Source organism: Hirundo rustica, chromosome 4 (genome assembly GCF_015227805.2).
Source record: "Hirundo rustica isolate bHirRus1 chromosome 4, bHirRus1.pri.v3, whole genome shotgun sequence".
NCBI classification, from domain to species: Eukaryota; Metazoa; Chordata; class Aves; order Passeriformes; family Hirundinidae; genus Hirundo; species Hirundo rustica.
The window spans coordinates 12179483-12200318 of NC_053453.1; the positions used below are offsets into that span (position 1 = coordinate 12179483).

General features: G+C 40.1%; 1 protein-coding gene across 2 annotated transcripts in view; it reads right to left on the reverse strand.

Moving 5' to 3' along the window:
- Window positions 1–5761: 5761 nt before the first annotated feature.
- Window positions 5762–20836, reverse strand: part of RELN (reelin) — a 279101-nt gene continuing 264026 nt past the window's right edge. The window contains exons 58-65 of one of the 2 annotated variants that reach the window (XM_040061404.2): window positions 20272–20345; window positions 19305–19466; window positions 18816–18973; window positions 17748–17967; window positions 16563–16760; window positions 16083–16181; window positions 11102–11237; window positions 6779–6908 (exon numbers count right to left, since the gene is read on the reverse strand). In XM_040061404.2, the coding sequence (XP_039917338.1) occupies window positions 11108–11237; window positions 16083–16181; window positions 16563–16760; window positions 17748–17967; window positions 18816–18973; window positions 19305–19466; window positions 20272–20345 (1041 nt within the window). In that variant the 3' untranslated portion in view covers window positions 6779–6908; window positions 11102–11107. Of the gene's footprint in view, window positions 6909–11101; window positions 11238–16082; window positions 16182–16562; window positions 16761–17747; window positions 17968–18815; window positions 18974–19304; window positions 19467–20271; window positions 20346–20836 lie in introns of both variants that reach the window. The other variant, XM_040061406.1, reaches the window with a different exon arrangement.

Sequence of the window (20836 nt, forward strand, 5' to 3'; positions counted from 1 at the left end):
TGCCCCTGTAACCCCGAAACCGCATCACCCGCCGCCAGATGCTGACTCCTCTTGAGCAGCTCCAGAGATGGTGACTCCACCGCCTGGGCGACCTATTCCAGTGTCTTACTAACCGAACTGTTCACATTTTTTTTCCCCAGTATCTGTCTGGGTATAATTTTTCATTTCTTTAGGGACGCAGAGATTACGTAGGTATCAATTTCATTGTGAATATGCAGGAATTAGTTGTTAAATGCTTTCACAGGTCTCATTTTTCAGTCCTGGGTTTATAATGTTTTCCATCATAATGATAGTGCTCTCTTGCCCAAGACAAAAATGTTTTTCCACCTCCCAGATTTGGGGTTTTGCACAGAATTTGTAGAATTTTTTTTCCTGGCTTTGAGACTCTTAGGCACTAAAAACATGGGGAAAAAAAAAAAAAAAAAGTGAGACTGGTGAATACAGGACTGTATTATTTGAAAACCTTAAAATGATTCCTTGATATGGTTGCCCTTGTCAGAATTTAAGAGCAACTTAAATACAATGTAATTGAATTCAAGGCAAAATACAGCACTTTAAATTTCAGTATTGTTAGACTGAGAAATTTCAAGGTCAGAACATTTCTAAAGTTGCTTTTAAATATGAGGTTTGTTTACTCAAAACAGGCTGTAACAAACAGGTATTCTGTTGAAAAATTTTGGTGATAGATAATGCCACATACATCAGACTTTGTGTGGACTGATGTTGGATGCCATTGTTATACAGAACTGGGTAAGTGGAGATACTTTGGGTAAGGCATGTTTGCTTCAGTTGTTTATCCAAAAAGCTAATTCTTTCCTGAACTTGGAAATCTGTAGCTTGCGTTAGAATGCAGGTGTAATTCACTTATGAGGCTGTGGCCTGGTAGTGAAATTGATGTGCTTTGTTGCCAGTAAAACATACATTGCAGTAACGTACCACAGGAAGATCTGCACAAAGAGAAAGGAGAAGAGAAAGCCTCAAACAGAGATAATTAGATTTCCTGCTAGAAAAGTCCAGCCAGGTATAAAGCATTTTGAATGTTCCAGTAATCCTGAGGATTATGTTACACCAATTGTGTCAATGGTTGCATTTAAATCTGAGCTGGCTTTGATTTCTTGTGTGCTTTTTAGCCTTTTTGCACTTGAAGGTTAAGAATTATTTTTATTGCTTCTTTTCAGCATTGTCTAAATGGTAAAAGATGCTGTGGTTCTTCAGCTCTGGGAGAAGGACAGGGATTAATATAGTGCTAAACTCAGTAGCAGCAAGGTGAAAAGAGGATTTTTGGTCAAAACAAGAATGGGGAGCGAAAGTTAATACGAAATAAACAATATAGACAATTGAGGAGAGTAAAAACCCTCCTGTGGAGAATACTTATGGAATGTTAGTTAAGGGTGCACACACACCACTGGAGCTCAGTGTGAGCTTTGTGGACTCAGCCAGCTTTCAGGGGATGGAGCAGTGCTGCAGCTGCTCTCCAGCAGCATAAGGAAAGTGTGAGGTGCTGTCAAAGGCCAGATCCAGCGCTCACAGCTGCCTGGAGTGGAGCTCCAGCTGTTGGGCTGGTTATTTCTCAGCTTCCTCCGACAGCCACTGATGGTGAGTATGGGCAGGGAGGTAGCTGAGGGGCTGGGATTGCAGAGTTCTGACACTTCCCACTGGGTCATTGGCAAACACTTCCCATACGGAACAGCCCAAATGGGTCAGATGGGTGCCATCAACACATCCACATCCTAACCCTCATGGATCTTCTGAGAATGAGACAGCTTTCTAAGGCAGAAAACCCCCTGTGTATATTTGGAGTCTTACACAGGTCCTAGGACAGGTCAAACCAGCTGAATCATAAAGCTGAGGTGGGCATTTCCATATGAAGTGAAACGCATTTGATGTACAGGAATTTTCCCACTGATTTCAGTAGCAGTAGGCTTGGTTCTCAAAATGCTGCTGATAATTAGTTGCTACCCACATCTTATACAGAGCCATAACTCATGTCAAGCTTTGTTATTGTCAATAATAACACAATCATTCTAGCAGAGGCCCAAACATTGGGACATTTTCCTTTTTTGCACTGAAGTTCATTGAAAATGGCTGAACTCAAATAATTTAAAATGTCCCCTGAGAAGGGTGTGATTTTAAATCATCTCAGCTGGGTGTCCAGTTGTGAGTATAAACCAGTGGAATGGCTTTGCATGTTTCTAGCCCACCTGGAGCTATAGGATATCAGCAGAGGGCTGTGTGTATGTGCATGATCAGTGTGCAAGGAAAGAGGGCCCTGGGGGTATCAGCAATATCATCCTAATGCAGAAGTAGCCCTGGAACCTGTGACTTACACAGTACCTCCCTGAGTTCTGCTTTGGCCCAGATGCAGTCAGGGGAGCAGTTGAGCCTTCTGACGTAGCTTCTTTACCACTGACTTGCACAAATCTCCCCTGAGTAGCAGAGCTACAATGCACAACCATATTCTCTTCTTTTTTTTAAAGAAGCTTAAGAAATTTATTTCAGTCTATAAATCTAGCATTTATCATCATCCTCCAGTGTGGTATTCTTTCATTCCTGGAACGGCATTTTTACGTGGCCTCGCCTTGCTGCATGCCAGCTAAAACTCTCCCCATCAGGCTCTGTAGTAATTAGCTGCACAGGGACTGAGCCTTTAGGCTTACTGCCAGCTCGGTCCCTCTAGCTGAACCAGGAATAACATGGGGAAGAAAAAGCAACAGTCAGAAAACAGCAACAGAGGAGGACGCTGGACAATTCATCCACATGTCACCTGTACGATGCTTGTGTTCTCATACCTCATGGTCCTTTTTTTCCAGCAACAGATCCACCACCTGTGGGTGCTGGGTGCTCTGTCTGCTCCTTCACTGGAGCACTGAAGAGGTTGCATGGCCTCAGCTGCTCTGGGTTGCTAACAGCCCTAAATAACTCTTTAGGGCCATGCTTAACATAGGCAAACCCTTTTGCTGACCTTGTTTCATTCTGAGGCTCCCTTGCCCAGCTCAGGATGAAGGTAGCTCCCCTCTGCAGCTGGCTTGTTCCTGTTCCTCCAGTGTTGAGTCACTAGTTAAACCTCACTACAGAGCTGATCTGAGTGGGGTTTATCTGGGGCCTCACACACTGGCTTCCTGCTTTGATAATAACCAACCCCATTGATTACTAACAGATGATGAGGTGATGCCGTGGCAGCATTTACACCTAGTAACATTTGCCCTGAAGGGTTAGCAAGTAAATAAAACATAGAACCATGTTTATGGATGTTGTCATGTCTCTTTCCAAATGTTTTCCTTTCTAGACTAAACGACTCTCTCTACTAGGAAGCTCATGGATTCAAGGGTCTTGTTTCTGCTGCAGTACTTTGCAATCTCTGTGACTTGTTTACATCTCTGTTTAAGTGGAGGGCTCAACAGCTGACAACTGCTGTCTACTTTACCAGCACTGGCAGCCCTATGTATATTTACTGTGCTTTATCATAAACACTTCCACTGATGCAATGCAAAATGACATTTTTAGATACTGTTTTTTGCTGTTGATGCTACTTCTATAGTTTTGTTATCTAGTCCAGTGTTTACCCAATTTGTGTGCTGGTACCTTGCTCTTTGACAATGTCTTGTCCTTGAGTGTATTTATTGTGTTATTTAATTACTACCCTTTTCTGTATATTGTCGAGATCCTGTAAAGCCAGATTTGGTCCTTCAAAAATATTGGTACTCTGCACATTTCCTCCCATTAAGAAAATGTTATAATCTTTGGATGAAGCAAGCTTGAGAGAAAAACATTTAGGCAAAATATGAGAACTTCAGGTTTTGTTTATTTCAGGAACTCCAGTGGGTCAAAGTTTCATTTTTCTGTACTTTTGTTTAATTTCTCTTATGTTCTCATTATTCTACTGGAACTGGCTTAGTGAACTGATAGGAGAAATGAGGAGGACTATAAGGCATACTAAAAGTCAGTTTTCGTAGTTATGTCTGCGAAAGTTTTACACCAGTAGATAAGCTTATTAGTACATTTTATGGCATTTTTATTGCCATTGATTATGCTTTGTGCCACCCTTGCTATTTTAACAACTGTTTAATGTCAAATGACTCATTGCTTTCAGCCATATGGAAGGAAAAATGAAAACCCACATTTGCTGAGTGTACCGTATGTGTATGCTATGTGGGGTGTTGTAAGAATGGAAGAAGTCTAAGGAAGAACTTCCTGGAGTCTGGAAAGGGCAGATGATAATACCACTTGGGAATCTTCCAGTGAGGAAGAGAAAAGCCAGTGCAGAGTTTGTGGTGAGTTTGGGTAAAATGCTTTGTGGTATTCCTTTGTGGTTATTATTCAAAGGAAAGAAATACAACTGTGAAAAGCAGCTTATGCTGATCTCTTTTCTGAAAAAATCAGGCAAAGTGCCTCATTGTATCTAAAGTCGTTAAAAAATAAATTAATTCCCTGGAAGCACATTAGCTGCCCATGCATTTTAGATTGAACTATCACCCTTCTATTGACATATTAAAGCAAATAAAATTATCTTTAAAAAAGGAATGTTTAGATCTTGCAGTTTCGTTTGTTCAATGGGCAAAAATCTTATTACAATATTTTAAAATCCCTTGCCCAAACATCCAGTTGATATATTCTTTAATACCCTGATATTTTGTCTTCCTGCTATTTCTCTGAATAGAACCATTATCTTTTTTCAGGGATTGAAAATACACAAAGTACACTGGTTCCCCAGAACCATGTAATGAGTCTGCAAGAGGCTGGACTTTTGCAGCAAATTTCCAGATCAGCCAAAGGTCTGTCACATAATTTTGACTAAGCCAAGGTGTTGACTAGTTGGTCACTAATGACCTCTTATTTTTTTCTGCACTGCTCAGGTACCTGCAATCAGAAACCTCCTAAAAATTAAACTTCCCCTGAGAAGGGTGTGATTTTAAATCATGATTCTGCTGAACATAGATCTGTAACAAATATTCTGGTTCAAACAGATAATAGTGCCAGAAGCAGAAGTGCAAGATGTAAGAGCACAGCGGATATATATGATACCTCTGATGAGGAGAAGATCTGGTAACTGGTATTGTTTAGCCTGAAGAAAAGGAAGCCCAGGCAGGACCTTATTGCTCTCTACAACTACCTGAAAGAAGGCTATGGTGAGGTGGGCAGCAGTCTCTTCTCCCAAGTAGCAAAGTACAGGACAAGAAGAAATGGCCTCAAGTTGTACCAGGTGAGGTTTAGATTGGATATTATGGAAAATTTCTTTACTGAGAGGGTTTTCAGGCTGGCACAGGGTGCCCAGAGAACTGGCTGAGTCACCATCCCTGGAGGTATTCAAAGGGTGTGTAGATGTGGTGCTTAGGGACATGGTTTAGTGGTGGGCTTGGCAGTGCTGGGTTAAGAGTTGGACTTGATGTTAAAGGTCTTTTTCAACCTTAGTGGTTGCATGATTCTAGGAATTACCAGCTTAGTCTGTTTGGAACAAGGTGCCTTATATGCCACACTCTTGTTCTCAGAACTTTACGTTTTTTGGTTTGCAGATGAAGTGAGAATGTGTATTGGTCTGTGGTCCTGTTTCATTCATTCATTGCACCAGGACCTGTTCTGAGGACCATGTTTTATGCCCATAGGTGGGATGGGGAGATCTCTGTGTTATTTGCAAAGTTAAGTGTGATGTGCTAAATATTAAAAATAATATTAATGTTTGCTTTAGAATCTAGGTATTTAGTGGAAGAATTTGGTTTATGATTTTGCGTAAAGCCCACATGGCTTGAAAAGTCTAACATCAGAATTCTTTGTTGACATTATCTTTATTGAAGCATGGATCTTTAGCTTGGTTCACCATAAAGTGAAGCATTTTATTTATGATAATAGACAGCTTAGGGCTATAGGGGCATTATAACGTTGCTGGTGTAGATACAACTTTATCAGAAGATACAAACATGACCCGCAATAGAAACAAACACCGAAGAGAACACAATGAAACGTTCACTGTTTACAAATCACTTCATTACTACAGACACCAAATGGCAGTTACTGTAAGTAAATCAGTTTCAGAGAACTGACTACATTTAGACAGGGAATTGGGAATTTCTGTTTGGGGCATAATCCACAAATCCTTAGTAGAAAAAAGTTTAATGTCAAGCATTCTTTTTTTTTATCCACAAAACAATGCTAACCAACAGACATATCAAAGAATAAGACCGAAGGATATCAACGCCTTTACAACTACTTTCGCAATTATCTTCTGGATTAGGTACTTTGATGATTTTTTTTTTTAAATACATTTTGTAAGAAGGTAAATAGCCCAAAAATCAGCAGCAAAAATATTACAACAACAAAACAAGTAAATACAGTGCCAATGTGTCATGTTGTAGAAGAGAATACGAAGAGGACAAACAATGATAACTTAATCATATAAAATGACACAGAGCTGAAATACAGTGCACTTAAATAACTATGTGACAATGAATGTTAAATTCTGTACTTAGTATGTAGGTTTTTATAAACATAAAATCTGAAAAGTCTTTGTGCTTAAACTTTTTTTCCTGTTAAACAGAATTAGTTGCTTACTTCCAATACTGCCACTGTAACTGATATTACAACAGATCACAATTTTCACAGACACATCAACATTAAAACATTTACCTATGAGAAAATAAGTCACTTCTCATTTGTTCACAGTGCGAAAAAGTGGTGTACACTCTGTCTTGAAAAAGGCTTTCAGTTATTCATCGAGCCAGTTGCAGAAAAGTCCTGATACCAGATGCAGTGCTAGATTTAAAGAATGGAAAGCAACACATCACATGTTGGGAGGAAAAAAAATAAATTTCTCGTTTCTTCATGGATATCGTCTAAGTGACCTTCGTCTTCTGTTGTAGAAATGCCTGAGCCCATGTTGCCGTGAAAAATTCATCATGTAATTTTGTTTGCGAGTGCTGTTGAAATCAAAGGGTGAAAGAAGAGTGTCAGTTTCTTTTATGTAAATTCTTTTGTAGCAGTGAGTTAGTGGGACTGATTCTTCTTTGTCCTTGCACAACTTTTCAAGTCTGTGCAAATTGGTGTGAAGCACACCTTTTGCTTAACTGCAAAGGTACAAGGCAATTGAGAATCTGTCCCACTTGGCTTTCATTTACAGCAAATTATCTTAGGGAAAGGTTAAGAGCTTTCAGCTAATGAAAACTGGTGCTGCTTAGGGCCAGATTCACTAAAATTGTACACATTTCTCTATGGGACTTTTATCCTCCAGTTATCCCTCTGTCTTTGATCATTAACTGCTTTATCTTGAGAACAGAAGAAAAGCTTTACTCCGCTTCATTATCTTCTTTTACTGTATCGGAAGTGAAGTACAATGCTTTTATTGAGATTAATGTTTTTGTCCCCTATGCGCCCTCTTCCAAAATGAAAGGAAGGTCTGGGAAATAAGCATCATCATGTCTGGCAGGAGACCAAGCAAGAGAGCCCATCTGCAGCTGAATTTTAAGAAGGCACACTTGTTTGGAAGAACAACCTGGAATACGAGGCCCATCCCACCTAATGTAGATTTCTACTTCTCCCACTGAGGGAACAAGGAACCATGAGAGGACACATCTTTGAAGTGATGACCTGCAGTAAACGAATCTTCCATTTGTGGGTTCAAGGAATGTTTTCACTAGTGAGTTTTGTCTGTGAGTAAGAAGTGAATACTCATAATGTAGAAAATCCTACTTTCCTCTAGTGCATAAGCTTATTTTTAGTGAATATGGCCCTTAGGAAAAAGGAGTAATTGTATGCTTTGCAATATACCTATGATTCTCCACAAGCAAAACCAAGTTTTTCTGTATTATGCTAATTTAACCTAAAATAATCTAACAAAATTATGCCCTTTTCATGAGCTAATCTTGAACACAATTGACCAAGTTGATTAATAGTTGCCATGACAAAATCTAGATTAGAAGCCTCTAAGCAAATCCAAGTAATTTCCTGACTAGTTTTCTGAGACTTTGCAATTTTTAATTTTTGGTGGGTTTTTTTTTTGCCACTGAAATGTACATACAAGAATGAAATAAAGACAAGCTCCTAGTGACAATGAGAGATAACATATATACACTTGGTACAACTATTGGCACTGTCACAGTAAAGTAGAGCTCTAGACCATCTGGCAATTGAGAGAGGGGTTAATGATGACTTATTCAAGTGAAAAGGAAAGGTCTGTGCTGATTTGTAAGTTTTGTGTGAGAGACTGATAGTGGCGAGTTTGTGTAACTTTAATGCCACTTGGTAGCTCAAGTGGAAAGCAGCACTGAACATCAGTCTTCATTCTGGTCCTTAAGCCATCAGGGTGGAAGGTCACCCTCGCTCCAGTGCCAGGTGTCTCACTGATGAAGGCAGGAGGGAAATTATGACCCCAAACCCGCTCCTGACAGTGGCTGCCATTGGTCATGGAGCTTGAAGAAGTTCCTGTTTTTTCCTTCCCTTTAATCTCCATTGCCTGAAAAGTGTGTGGTTCCTCAGACATAGGGCCTTCAAGGCCACGTCCCACCTCTCAGGAGAACATCCTAACCATGATGTGAGGATAGAGCACCTATCTGATGGGAAAAGGCTGCTCTGCAGCAAAAATACAGCAAATGGGCCTGAGAGAACGCACAGCCCAACTCTGAGCAGCTTTGCTCTTTGCTCTGGGTACATGGGACCAAACAGAGCCTGCCAAAGTGTTTGGCTGAAAAAAATGCCATTTCTGGGCTTGGTTAAATTTAGGATTGAGCTTAGTTTGGCAAACCTCAGCTTAGACAAGACTTGGACAGATGGGTCACATGCTGAGCTGCAGTCCTTGGCCCAGGAACTTTTTCTATCCTGCCTTCGGTCTGGTTGTGTTCAGCAACAGCTCAGCAGAGATGTTCAGGACTCGTTTTGGACACTGCTATGTGCACCTGGACTCTATTTCACTTCAAATGACCAACCATTTTGTATCTGACCTTAAAGGGATGGTGAAGATGTGTAAAACAATGAACAAAGAAAAAAAAAAAAAATGAAGAAAGGAACAAAGAAATGCTTACCTAGTAATGTAGAAAAGATTTACTTATTTTTTTATGTATATAATTTTGTTCCACTGGAAGATGATCAAGGTGTTAGAAAGAAGCATATATTTATGTCTTACTCTGAACACCATAGCAGTGCAATGTGTGAAAAAAAGAGAAAACTAAATTATCAGGAGCTAAATGCTTTTTCTTTTCCTTGCATTAATGTAGTTCAGACTTGTCCTCACTGACATGAGACAGACTTTCCAACTGCTGGTTGGATTGCCACAGAAAAACCTTGATGCCTGCTGTGGAAACACTATGGTTTTCACTCTTTCCATGGATAAATATGCATACCCTGTGCATTACAGAATTGTATCATATTGCACCACAAAATCAGAGCAGGTCTATCTTTATTTTTTAAAATTAATTTTGTATATTGTATGTATTTATATATTTTATATAGGAGGTAAGCACTGTATAAGAGAGATCAATAGTGCTTTATGAAATCACAAGAATAATTATATAATATAGTCTGCAAGAGTACTTATATGTTCCTTGCATTTTGTGGATGCAAAATTGTTTTAAATACCACGAGTAGTGATTTTAATTTTAGGTTTTATTTTCACAGAATGATTAAAGGCTTTACCATACTTTTGCTGTTGTTTTCTTGTTCAGAACACCCAAAGTGTGCTGGGCAGCATCAAGCTATGCTAGGAATAGACCCTTCCACGATGGAGGGTGTGGTTTTTAGAATCAGTGGCAACTTCAAGACTGCTTTGTGTGTAATGGACTTGTCAGCACCTGCTGAGTTTTCTGTCTTTTCTGTGCATTTACTGAACCATCAATCAATCAGAGAAGTTCAGATCCAAAGTAATTATCTGTGTATTACTGATGGAGGACAAAGCAAAAAACACAGTTAACAGAAGTGACTGCTCTATGATCTGTTTGCCTGTTTTGAGTGCACTACTAAAAAATAAACAGAAGATAATACTGCTTGAATTTATGTAGGAAACCCTAAAAAAATGTTCCAGTGAAGTACCTGGAGTTGAGCTAGTTGAATAAAAGCAATATGCAGCCAATATAGAAGAACAAAGACAAAACTATCTAGGGTTCAAAAAAATACCTACAATAAAGCAATTTATGAGAAGGAGTCTGTCTGGACTAAAGTCTCTTTAGTCTTTAGTAGAGCATTATGTTTATTGCATATTTCCTAAAGCACAATTTGAACTACAAGGCTGCAATTTAAAGTTTATGAAAATGAAACATAGTCAAACGGAATGGAAAATATGCAGTACATAATCCCAGTAAATACTAATGTCATTCATTATTTGTGTATTTTTAATTGACGGGGCACAAAACAGGAACAAAATAGAAACAAAAATATTTGGATAACAAAATTAAACATGAAAATAGCCTTAGAATACAGCAAAGGTATGTCCCTCAAGACTAGGTTTGGAGTAAATTTTGATGCTGAATTGCAAATGCTTTGTTAGGCAGGAGCTGTAATGAAAAAGGTCATGTGCTCTGACTGAAGTTCGGAGGGCTCATATCAATGGCAAATATTGGCTTTGGTGGAGTCAACACTTGAGCCCAGAGCTCAGTCACTAAACTGGTTGATGGTATCTATTAGCTGCAACAGCACAGAGCAGCTGGGTTACATGAAGTGAGAGCTCTGCCTGGGGACAGTGGTTCTGTGTCTGAGGGGCAGGTGTGGCTATGCCACTGTGCAGATTGATGGACACACACTGCCTGACTGTGACTGCATCTCTGCGATCATTTATTCCAGAAAATGGGAATTGCCCCTTGGCTTCCCATACAGTGCTCCAGGTGCCCTCCATTGGCAGTTTCACTGGACCCTATTAGAAGCAGAAGAAGGCGAAGTCCTTCCCATCACAGCCTTGGTGAAATTCTCACTGCAGTATGGCACAATCTACTGAACAATTTCTGCTAAGTTTAACTTCCCCCAATGCTCACTGAGGAAGTGCTGCAGGATCAGGGCCCTGTCAGGAGCTATGTGGCACATCACAGAGTATATATGATTTTCCACCAACCCATCATTAACAAAACTTTGTGAAAGAGCTGTAGCTGTAACAGAAACATGCATTTAACACTGATTCAGGGAAAGTACTTACCTTATTCTAGTGTAAAACCAATGACAGCAAACAATGAAATACAACACAAGTTAGAAAATGCCTTTCAATGCATGCAGCACTGTGATTAGTCATAAAACCCTGATGAGGTTTAGAGGCAATATAGGACTTTTCGTCTCTTTTGAAAATAAAAATTGAACAAATTATTTCCTCAGATTTCAAATCAATGTTTAGATTTTTATATTCTATAAAATTCAGCATGCACTTTTTAGAAACATAATAGAAATGTAATAGAAGCACAAACTGCATCGTATTAAATTTGGCATAAATGTTGTGAATATTAAGATAGTCACCTAATGTTTGAATTACTTATGCTCTTAATCATAAATATGTTGATGCTTAATTTAAATGCATTTTTCAAATCTTTGCTTTTTACTAAAAAAAGAGAAGCCAATGAAAATGCTTTTCCACATGAGCACTTCTTATTAAATCTAGAATATATAATTTGTATTAAATTATTCCAAAATAAGAATAAACATTCTTTGCATCAAATGCAACATAGATTCTCACTAAATCATTTGTGCCAAAAATATGAGAATATCTCAAAAATGAAGAGCATGGAGTGATGACTATGGAGGGATTCATTCTGTTATCTATCAGTTAACCATAAAAAATAGGTGGGTATAACATTTATTGCATTCCTTTCACAACGTAAATTCCTTTGGATCACATAAGTTTTGGGGTAAAGAAACCAACATCAGACCCTTAGTGTTCATCTTATAACCATCTTTTATTTCTCAGTACCTTTGGCTTTGAATTAAGTTAATGAGATGTCCCTAAGGGTTTGCCCTATACCCAAAGAAATGGCAGTTGTGTAATGCACATGCAAAGAAGTGTGAGGTGTGTGTGCAGTGGGCAGGCTGAGAGCTGTGCTTCCAGAGAAAAACAATGTGCAAATGAAATGCGGAATTGGACATGAGCTCTTCTTAGGGCAGAAGCAAAGGGCACAGAGAAACACTCTTTCTTAAGCCTGGGATAAAATACTTTTTTTTTTTTTTTGATCCTAAGGAGAGCCACCTGGAACATATGAGAATTGTGCCCAAAGCTTTCTTTACAAATGGAGAGAAAAAATGCTGCACTATTGAGGAATAATCAGCACTAGGTATAAAAGAGACTGGGCAACTTAAAAACTTATATCCTTTCCCCACCACGGGACAGACATCAGATGTTGTTAAGTTGGCAAGATCAATTTAATGTATAACATTGTCAACACAAGTATTTGGTTTCACCTATTTAGAAGAGGTGCTCAGTTTAAGCACCATTTGCAGCTGCATTACAATCTTAAAAATAATGCTTTTTTTATTGAGTGATTCAAATAGTTCATTCAAAAGTGGAATGGTTTTAAGATAAAAAAGCATCCATCTTTTTATCACTGCCAGGTATTTTTCATGCATGTATAATCTGCAGGTTGATTTTTTTTTTCCCCACAGCAATTTTCTTGGGGACAAAAAGGAATCAAAGAAATGGCATCCTGGAGGAGTGTTTGCTGGTGAGAGGATGGTGCCCCTTGGCTCAGAAATCAGAAATCAGTTGAACTGAACAGTGTTGTGACCCTGGTTGTGCATCAGCTGTAACAGTATCTGCACTATGACTTGGCAGCTAGGCCTGTGAGAGAATTTCAAATCTTTGGATTGCTGAGAAGAGTTGGGCCGTGAAAGCGTTTATTCACAGATATGCCCCGGGGTGAGCAATGTAGGGAGGAACAGGGACATCCTCTGTTTTGGATGGGAAATAAGAAAATCCTTACTTGCTTTACATCCCTACGAGTCAGCTCTCCCTGCTGGCAGGTGCTTTCCCTGCTTGCTCTCTTAGTGCAGCCTTAGTCTGCTCAAGGAGATCATGGTTCACTTGCCCATGGGCTGAGAACCTGGCACAGCACCTAGGTGTGCACCTAGGGGTTGCAGGCAGCCAAGCCAACACGTAGGCTGGGAAAATCAGACCTCTGTCTGACCTCTGTCTTCACAGGGTAGTGAAGAAAACATGAGAGGAGATGTGTGGAAAGCCAGGAATTTAACTGTATGGTTTGGTCCCAAACCACATCTCCTAGTGTAGGTTGGCTCCTTGCTCCCAGGCTGAGGCTTACATGCTGCATCAGCATGGGTACACAGGTCACAAACACAAAAATCTAGGACTGAGACCAGGGCCAGTGAGGAAAATTTCAATGGTTCTGGAGAGGTGTATGGGGTTCAAACAACTTTATCCAGGTAGGTGGTGGAATGCAGGGTTGTAAGAGGACTGAATGTAGACTGCATTGGACATGGATCATCAACGGGTTTTTATCCAGGGATGTTCATGGCCTTCTGAGACCAGGCCAGAGTTCCTACAGAAATTACTTCCAATTTAGGAGGCACAGGTGTTTCCTAAAGTACCCCAGCATTGGGATGAATAAGCCAGACAGAAGCCTACCAACTGTCCAGTGACTCCCAATAGAATTAATGAGAAGATCTAATTACAGAACCCTGGTGAATGGTTTAAGTTCAGGCTGTGCCTCTCTGCAGCCCTGACTGAGAGCACTGGGGTGGCTATTGCACACAGAGCTCTCCCCTGGCAATCTTGGTGGGAAGGGAGAGCACCCAGAGGAGTCTGCCTCCTCACGTCTTGCTGGAGAGCTGCCTGGGAAAGGGGGCTTGCTCTTCGGGCTTGCTCTTCCCAGGAGCAGGCAGTGCTTCTGTACCCTTCACTGGAAAATGAAGGAATATTAAGAATGAAAGCCAAGTCCTATCCCTAGTATTCACAGTGTGATTTCTGGTAGCCCTGGTGTGTGCAGGATCATCTAGGGTAAGAACTAACAGATGCTGATCCAGGCACCCTTCTGATACCCTGAAGCATTCCATGGAGGTGACTGAGTGTCTTCATCATTTAACAGGGGAAGGAACTGAACTGCTGGGGGTAAAGTGATCAGTGTGAGGTGGCCAAGTGAAATGGCAGAGCTACAGAAAAAGCCAGGTGAGAGTATTTATTGATAAGGAAGTTACAGGTTACTTCCAAATAAATTTGAGGAGACCTGTTTCAATGAATTATAATGTGCAGATAGAACTTATCAAAACAGAGGAGTTAAAGGCACCTGTCAGGTCTGGGCACATGGCAGCATAGGAACTAGATGCACCATGGCATGTAATTCTGCCCTTCCTGAGAGCAGCATGCCTCATGTGTTGTAGTTAGCAGGGACTGGAACTCTACCTCTGGGCTTTGGGGAAATAAGATGTCATGGCACTGTGTTTCACAGGACTTGTTAAGGGAGAAATCAGTCCAGTTTTGTCTGTCTTTCTCTGTGGATTGTACCAGATGTCACTTGAACAGGGTGGAAATCCTCTGTCTCTAACCTGATATTTAGGTCAATTTTCAGAAGAGCCTTAAAGCTCTTTAACAGGATTAAAATAATAGAAGGGAGGAGACACTGTCTGCCCACCTACTTCCTTCTATTGCTAAGCTGTGATTACTTGCTGTGGCCATTCTAGTATAACATATCTCACATGACTTCTTGTTACCACTCAACTTGTGTGTCTAGTCTACAGCCTGGCAGATCTCATTGTCAGAGAAGTTCTCCACATTTCAGCCTCAGAATAACATTTTAAAGTTCTGTTTTATTCCTACTTATGGCCCTTAATTCAGTGTTTGGGTCGATGGGTAACATTATGCTTTATTTATTTCTCTTACGTGGTTTGTTCTGTTAATTTTATTTTTAATTGCAAGGTAGAAAGATGTGAATATTTCAGAATGACCAGTTCCCTTTTCCATGGTTTCCTAAACTCAGCGAACTTCTTGCAGGCTCATACTTTTCCATATCTTTCCTGATGCAGCATCATACAGCCATTGATTAACTAAACCAGGAATCATATCCATCTCTCTCCTCTGTTCCTTCCAGTTTTAAGCTTAATGTTTTGGAAGCAGAGCCCAGCAAGGTGTGTAAAAGCAGCGGAGGGTGCACAGTTACTCAGTGTTGGGACCAGTTTGGTTTGGGGTTGGTATGAGTGCCATGCAAGCTGGTGCTTCTTGGTGGAAAGGAGAACAGGACTAACTAGCAATCAGACAATTCACTTTGCTATTGTTAAAAAAACATTATTTGCAGTGCCTCTGCTAATTCAGAAACTTTATCGCTATAGTTACACAGTCTGGAGGTTATCTAAGCCTAATTTCTTCATGGCTTGTTTTTAAATTGTTCAATAAAAAGAATGTTTGAACCTATCTATGGAGCAGGTTCGCCTCTCTTTGCCACTGCCAGCGATGAGTTCCTGCCCGGGAAGCCACTAGCATTTCACTTCTACTGGAACTAAACTGTTAGAGAAAAAGCAGGTCATCTCTTCGTGATGCAACACAGGAAAAACGCGTTAGCTGGCAGCGAAACCCATCTCAAGAATGGGAGAATCAGGAGGGTGCAGACTTGGTAAAATCTTGACAAGGGGATGAATATAGAGCTCGGACCATAGGAACCTGATATAGTGAACCCTGTTTCTGAACAGTATCCTTCTTACTAAAAAAAGGAAATGAATAAGGCATTAGTTGCTAACACAAATTTTTAAGAAGCACAACAACACTACTTTGTGCAATGAACGATACAGAAGAATCTTTTTTATCTTTGAAAGGATATAGATCAGCCTTAAATAGCAGCACAACGTTGAAGAGGAATATCCTTTCGTAAGTCCCAGCAAAATAGTTTTTTAAGTCACTGCTGCATTACAGGACCACAGCAATACTTGGAGGTGACAAAGCCCCACTTTCCCTCCTGCATTTTTCCACGATGCACAACACACCCCCCTGCTATGACACTTACTTTGTGTCCATCTTAACTACTGACTGTTGCAGTCAGGGCAGAGCATCAGGAAAGACAGGATTTTAAAGGTTTCCCTTTGAGAAAGGATTCCCTGGGCCACAATGGTTCTTAACGAGCTTAATACTCATGTCATGCTGGAGAAAGTTCAGTGCTTTCTGAGCTGGGGTGGGATGAGGCGAAGCTGATACTCACAGGACGACTTCTACGTGGTCCAAAGCCCACTGATCATGACCTGTTCCGTTGTGACGGGGCTGCCACCAGCGCAGTAAGACTCCTTTCATTCGTGCCTCCCTGTCACACAAACACAAGAGCCGTGAGAGCTCCAGACTTTTGGTGTTTTGCATATCCCTATCTATCCCCAAATAGGAACTGAGAGCAAAGTCAAACTGTTTCAATGTCACTGAACATCAACACGTACGTGTAGAACACTTAATAACGCAGGTCGGGAGGATTTTCCCTCTTATCTTCAAGACAAGTATTCTTTTCTGTTTTTCTTTTAAGTACATTGATAAACACTAGGCTGGAATTTCTTAACCAGCCTCCCTCTTAAGTCATCTTTGTTCACCCTCTCATCAACCTTTTTTTCTTCAACAGTGATGCAGAGATAGGTTATTTTTCAGAAGAAATCTAACTTGTGCACTTACAGGTAATGAAACATGACTGGGTACTCACAAGGGAACATTATAAGACACTCTTTGGGCTTGTATAAAGTCCTTTGGCTGATGCTGTGCAATTACTTGCCATGTAATTCCATTATTTACACTGTATTGGAGGAGCACTGCCTTGTCTACAGTGTTAGGATCACTCAGATTGGTATTGCAACTGTCTGTTTGTGAAATACTTCCAATTTGCAAAACAAACATAATTTTGCTGTAAAACACAGAGAGAAAAGGTATTTTCAATATACAAAATTATTCAAACAGAAACAATAGTATTTCAAGGTTTATTGCAGTTATCTTATCAAAAATTGTAGCGTTTTCAATAATTGTTACCTTAACATGCAAAATAAACTGTTCTCACATCTTTAAAACACAGCTCCCCTTTCAAAATAGTATTTTACTATGTATAACATATTGTTGCAGGCAGGATCCAATTTTGCAATATGTCTGCACAAAACTGAGATGGATAAAAATGCAAATATATACATGAGTGTATGAAAAGGACAAATAAAGGTTGAATATAAGAAAATGCCTGAAAATATGTATCGTATTCTACCTGGGTGTTCAAGTTAGAAAAGAAGAACCTGATTTATATCTGGCCCGTTGGCCAATTCATCGTGTTTCTAATCCTGCTTGGAGTAACTAAATATTATCCAGTCCCAAAAGCTGTCGCTCTGCTAAGAGCCAGCACAGACTGGTTACATTTGTTTTTCTGTGGCCAAAGAGGCTCAATAGATGAGAAAGATACTCCTGTTTGTTGCCAGGTGAATATAATTCTATTTGACAACTGAAATGGGAAAATGACTCTTTAATTACTAAATAACATCTTTAGTCATAACCATTGTGGAGGCACATACAAACATGGGATTTGTCTTATCAGATCAGGCGCTGGTCCAGGCAGTCTGGTGTCCAGTCTTTGCCAACAGCTTCATTGTCAGTACTGGCTTACATAGACAGTGCTCTGTTGGGCATGATGAAAACATCTGACCTTTTCATCTGACATCCTCACTCTCCATCTCCCAAATCAAAGTCACATGGCATTTTGCCAACCCTAATGTTTTCTGCCAGCCACATCCAGTTGCATGGCACAGCCAGGTCAGTCCATCCTCATCTGTACTGGCCCACATGGCTGCACATACATGTGAAGAGTTTCCTTTCCCATAAGTGGTTAAAAAAGTGTTTAGGCTCAAACTGTTACCTTGCTCGGGTGAGATCCAGAGGCTTGGTTACAGCTTGTCTTATTTGACATCCATTAAAATAGAGCGAATCTCCATGGGCGTAGGGTGCCAGCTGTCCACATCCATTCCCTATCACTCCCCCCTGAATGGTTTCCCAGTTTATTTCAGTGACTCTTTCAGATTCAAAATTATCTTTAATATAACTTGGCAGATCATGGCTAAAAACAGAGCAGTCATCACCTAAAAATGACACAGTGAAGTTGTAAAACACACAAAAATAGAAATAATGGAGAAAATTGAGTTACAGGTCATTGTAATTCCTTTCAAGGTTGTAACTCAATATACAGTGTGAGGACAGCCTGAATATAATTCAGTAGATCCATTAATAATGTGCACATTGATATACAGCAGTCATTTTTACAAAACTGAGGCTGTGAGTCTAATTTTTACAGCAGTATATCTTCAAGAACTGCAATACAGTTTCTCCTTTTTTGCATTGATGCCAATAGGAGAAATCTCAAATTGCTGGTTGACGCAAATATGTCTGAAAACTCGGAAGGGATCTGATCTTATAAAGTTATGAGGCTCTCCTGGAAGACATTAAACACTGGCTGCACTCCCACAAGGCACTTAGAGCGTACCAAGGGCGCTCAGGTACCATTAGGCGTGTACTTAGCTGCACTGAAGGCTTAGAGCAGAACACCCTGTCCTGGTGGGGCACAGAGCCCCTTATAGATGCTGGTCACTGACATCTGGATCCCATTTGTGCATCCTCTGGGATGCACCCTCGGAAGGAGTATGGGGTGGAAGCCAGTTCTGGGTAATCAAGTAGCCATGTTCTGCTGTCAATAAAGGCTGGATGGACTTTACACACAGTGCCAGATAGGAGAGACTGCTGACTCAATCCAGAGGGACTTAGGAGAGGGAAAAGCTGTTACTTGGAGCCCTGACAAATTAAAATTTTTGAATTTGTTACTCAGACATTCCAGTGATGAATTTGGATATGATACATCACTTTGTCTTTTAGTTTAATTTTGAGCTAGGCTAGACTGTAGTGGATGTACAAGAGAGAAAAGAAGAAATGGAACCTTGGAATCCTTCGTCACAGATGCAAATGGCTCCAGTTGTGCAGTACCCGTGGCCACTGCAGAGCTTTGGGCACGCTTCCCCAATGTACACGTGATCGATTGCCCAGCTCTGCTTCTCTAGTTCTTCTCCCTTCTGAATCCACCTGAACTGGGTTGCACTGCAAATATCAAAATCCAAACATTGTATTAGGATACATAGCAATTAAACACATCTGTACAGTGACGTTCTAATACACCAGCAGCAAATGAAACCAATATTGTCATATGAGGGGGCTGTGACTTCAATAACTGGAAAGACTCACCCTGCTACATCACTGGCAGAAGTGACTTGTATTAACAAAAAGCTTCCTGAAGAACATTAGTTATGTGTCAAATCTAAATCCGCAATAAGGAATCATTTTTAATTCACCGTTTGTGCCTAGTAAACTGTGCCAGCAAGACAGCTGTCATTTTATAGGTCCACAGTGGGCTGACCTTTCAGTAACCTACCTGGATGAGACATGGTCAGGCAGCTGGATAGTTATTCTTCTCCACATGGAGCTGTTGACAGAGTTATAGATGGTAGCTTCATGGAACTGAAATGGGGAGCAGCCAATGCTGTTAGATGAGGAAGGAAGACAGTGTGTCTGGACAAGTTGCCATGAGTCTGTCCTGTAGGAAGCAAAAAAAAAAAAAAAAAAAGGAAAAAAGTTTTAGAACAACTGAAAAAATAAAAGGAAAAGATGATTTCTAAGGGTCATGACATCACCTGTCTTATTAAACAAACACAAGAGATTGTCAGCAATCGTTTCCATGCTCTGGAGCCACAAATAAACAAGAGGTGAGAGGCCAAAGCACAGGTGCAGCCAGGGAGGATGTTTGGGTGTTGTGGAGCCCTTGGTGGTGGTACTCCCAGCAGTGTGGTACATACTGCTGCTCTGGGCTGCATGACAGAAGGATTTACTTAGGAGGCTCTTTCTTACAGGAGCCTCTTTCTTACAGGTTCAGAAGAATCCCAATATAATTTGCTATATTTTCACCCACAGTTAATTGAGCATAGAATATTTTTACAAATTATAACACACTGCTATTCTACAGCACATGAGGCAGTGTTACTGTTAGCTAGTTAAAGATCAGTTTGGAGTTAAGTAACACCCTCTTCATTACAGCTTGGTCCTGTATCCTACTGAAAGAGTTTCCTGCAAATATGTTTTCCTGTGAGCACATTTTTAACAGGAACATGCTCATGACTGTAACTACAAGCCCAATGCCATGAATCTGTCAACAACTGGGATAAGCTATAAAGAGAATTTATGGGAGTTATGTAGACAAATCCCAGTGCTTGCACACAGGCCTTGTTCAGATGCTGTTACAACAGGAATAGCAAAGCAATTGCTTTAATAAATAGAAGCTCTCTATGTTTTTAATGTCATAGTATTTTTTTTCTTTCAGGTCTGTGTATTCTGCTGTCATTTACCTGGCATCCTTTGTATACTCCAGCATCACTGAGTGGAGGTCCCCACAAGAATTTGCCTCACAGCCAACCACGATCTATGGCACAAATAAAACCAACTGCTATAACAAGTTAGGTAGACATTTAAAGTGATATATAATCAAGTTATATTCTCCTTTTCTTTGTTTCTTTATTGAGTGCATGAGGGATTGTCAACTTGGAACTTGGGCAAAATCCATCCAAAGTGGGTGGAGGACAAAAGACACAGTACTTCAGATATGGTTTTTACCTAAAGAATTTTACTTCCTTGCTACTGTTATTTCCTCACAGAACCCTAACACTTCATTTCTAAATTCCAAATTAAATATCTAAACAAACATTGCTTCTGAAACAAAGTATATGGTAGTTCCTTGCAATTTCCAAAAGCGAAGCATGTATGAAATTTAAAATTCATAATGATAAACATGTGGACATAAAATTTTAAATCAGTCTAATTTAGGAATAGAATTATTCTAAATATTTAAAACAATGGACATTTTTGTTCCATATTACAATAGAAAGATTGTAGTACCCAGTGTAGGTTACTGAT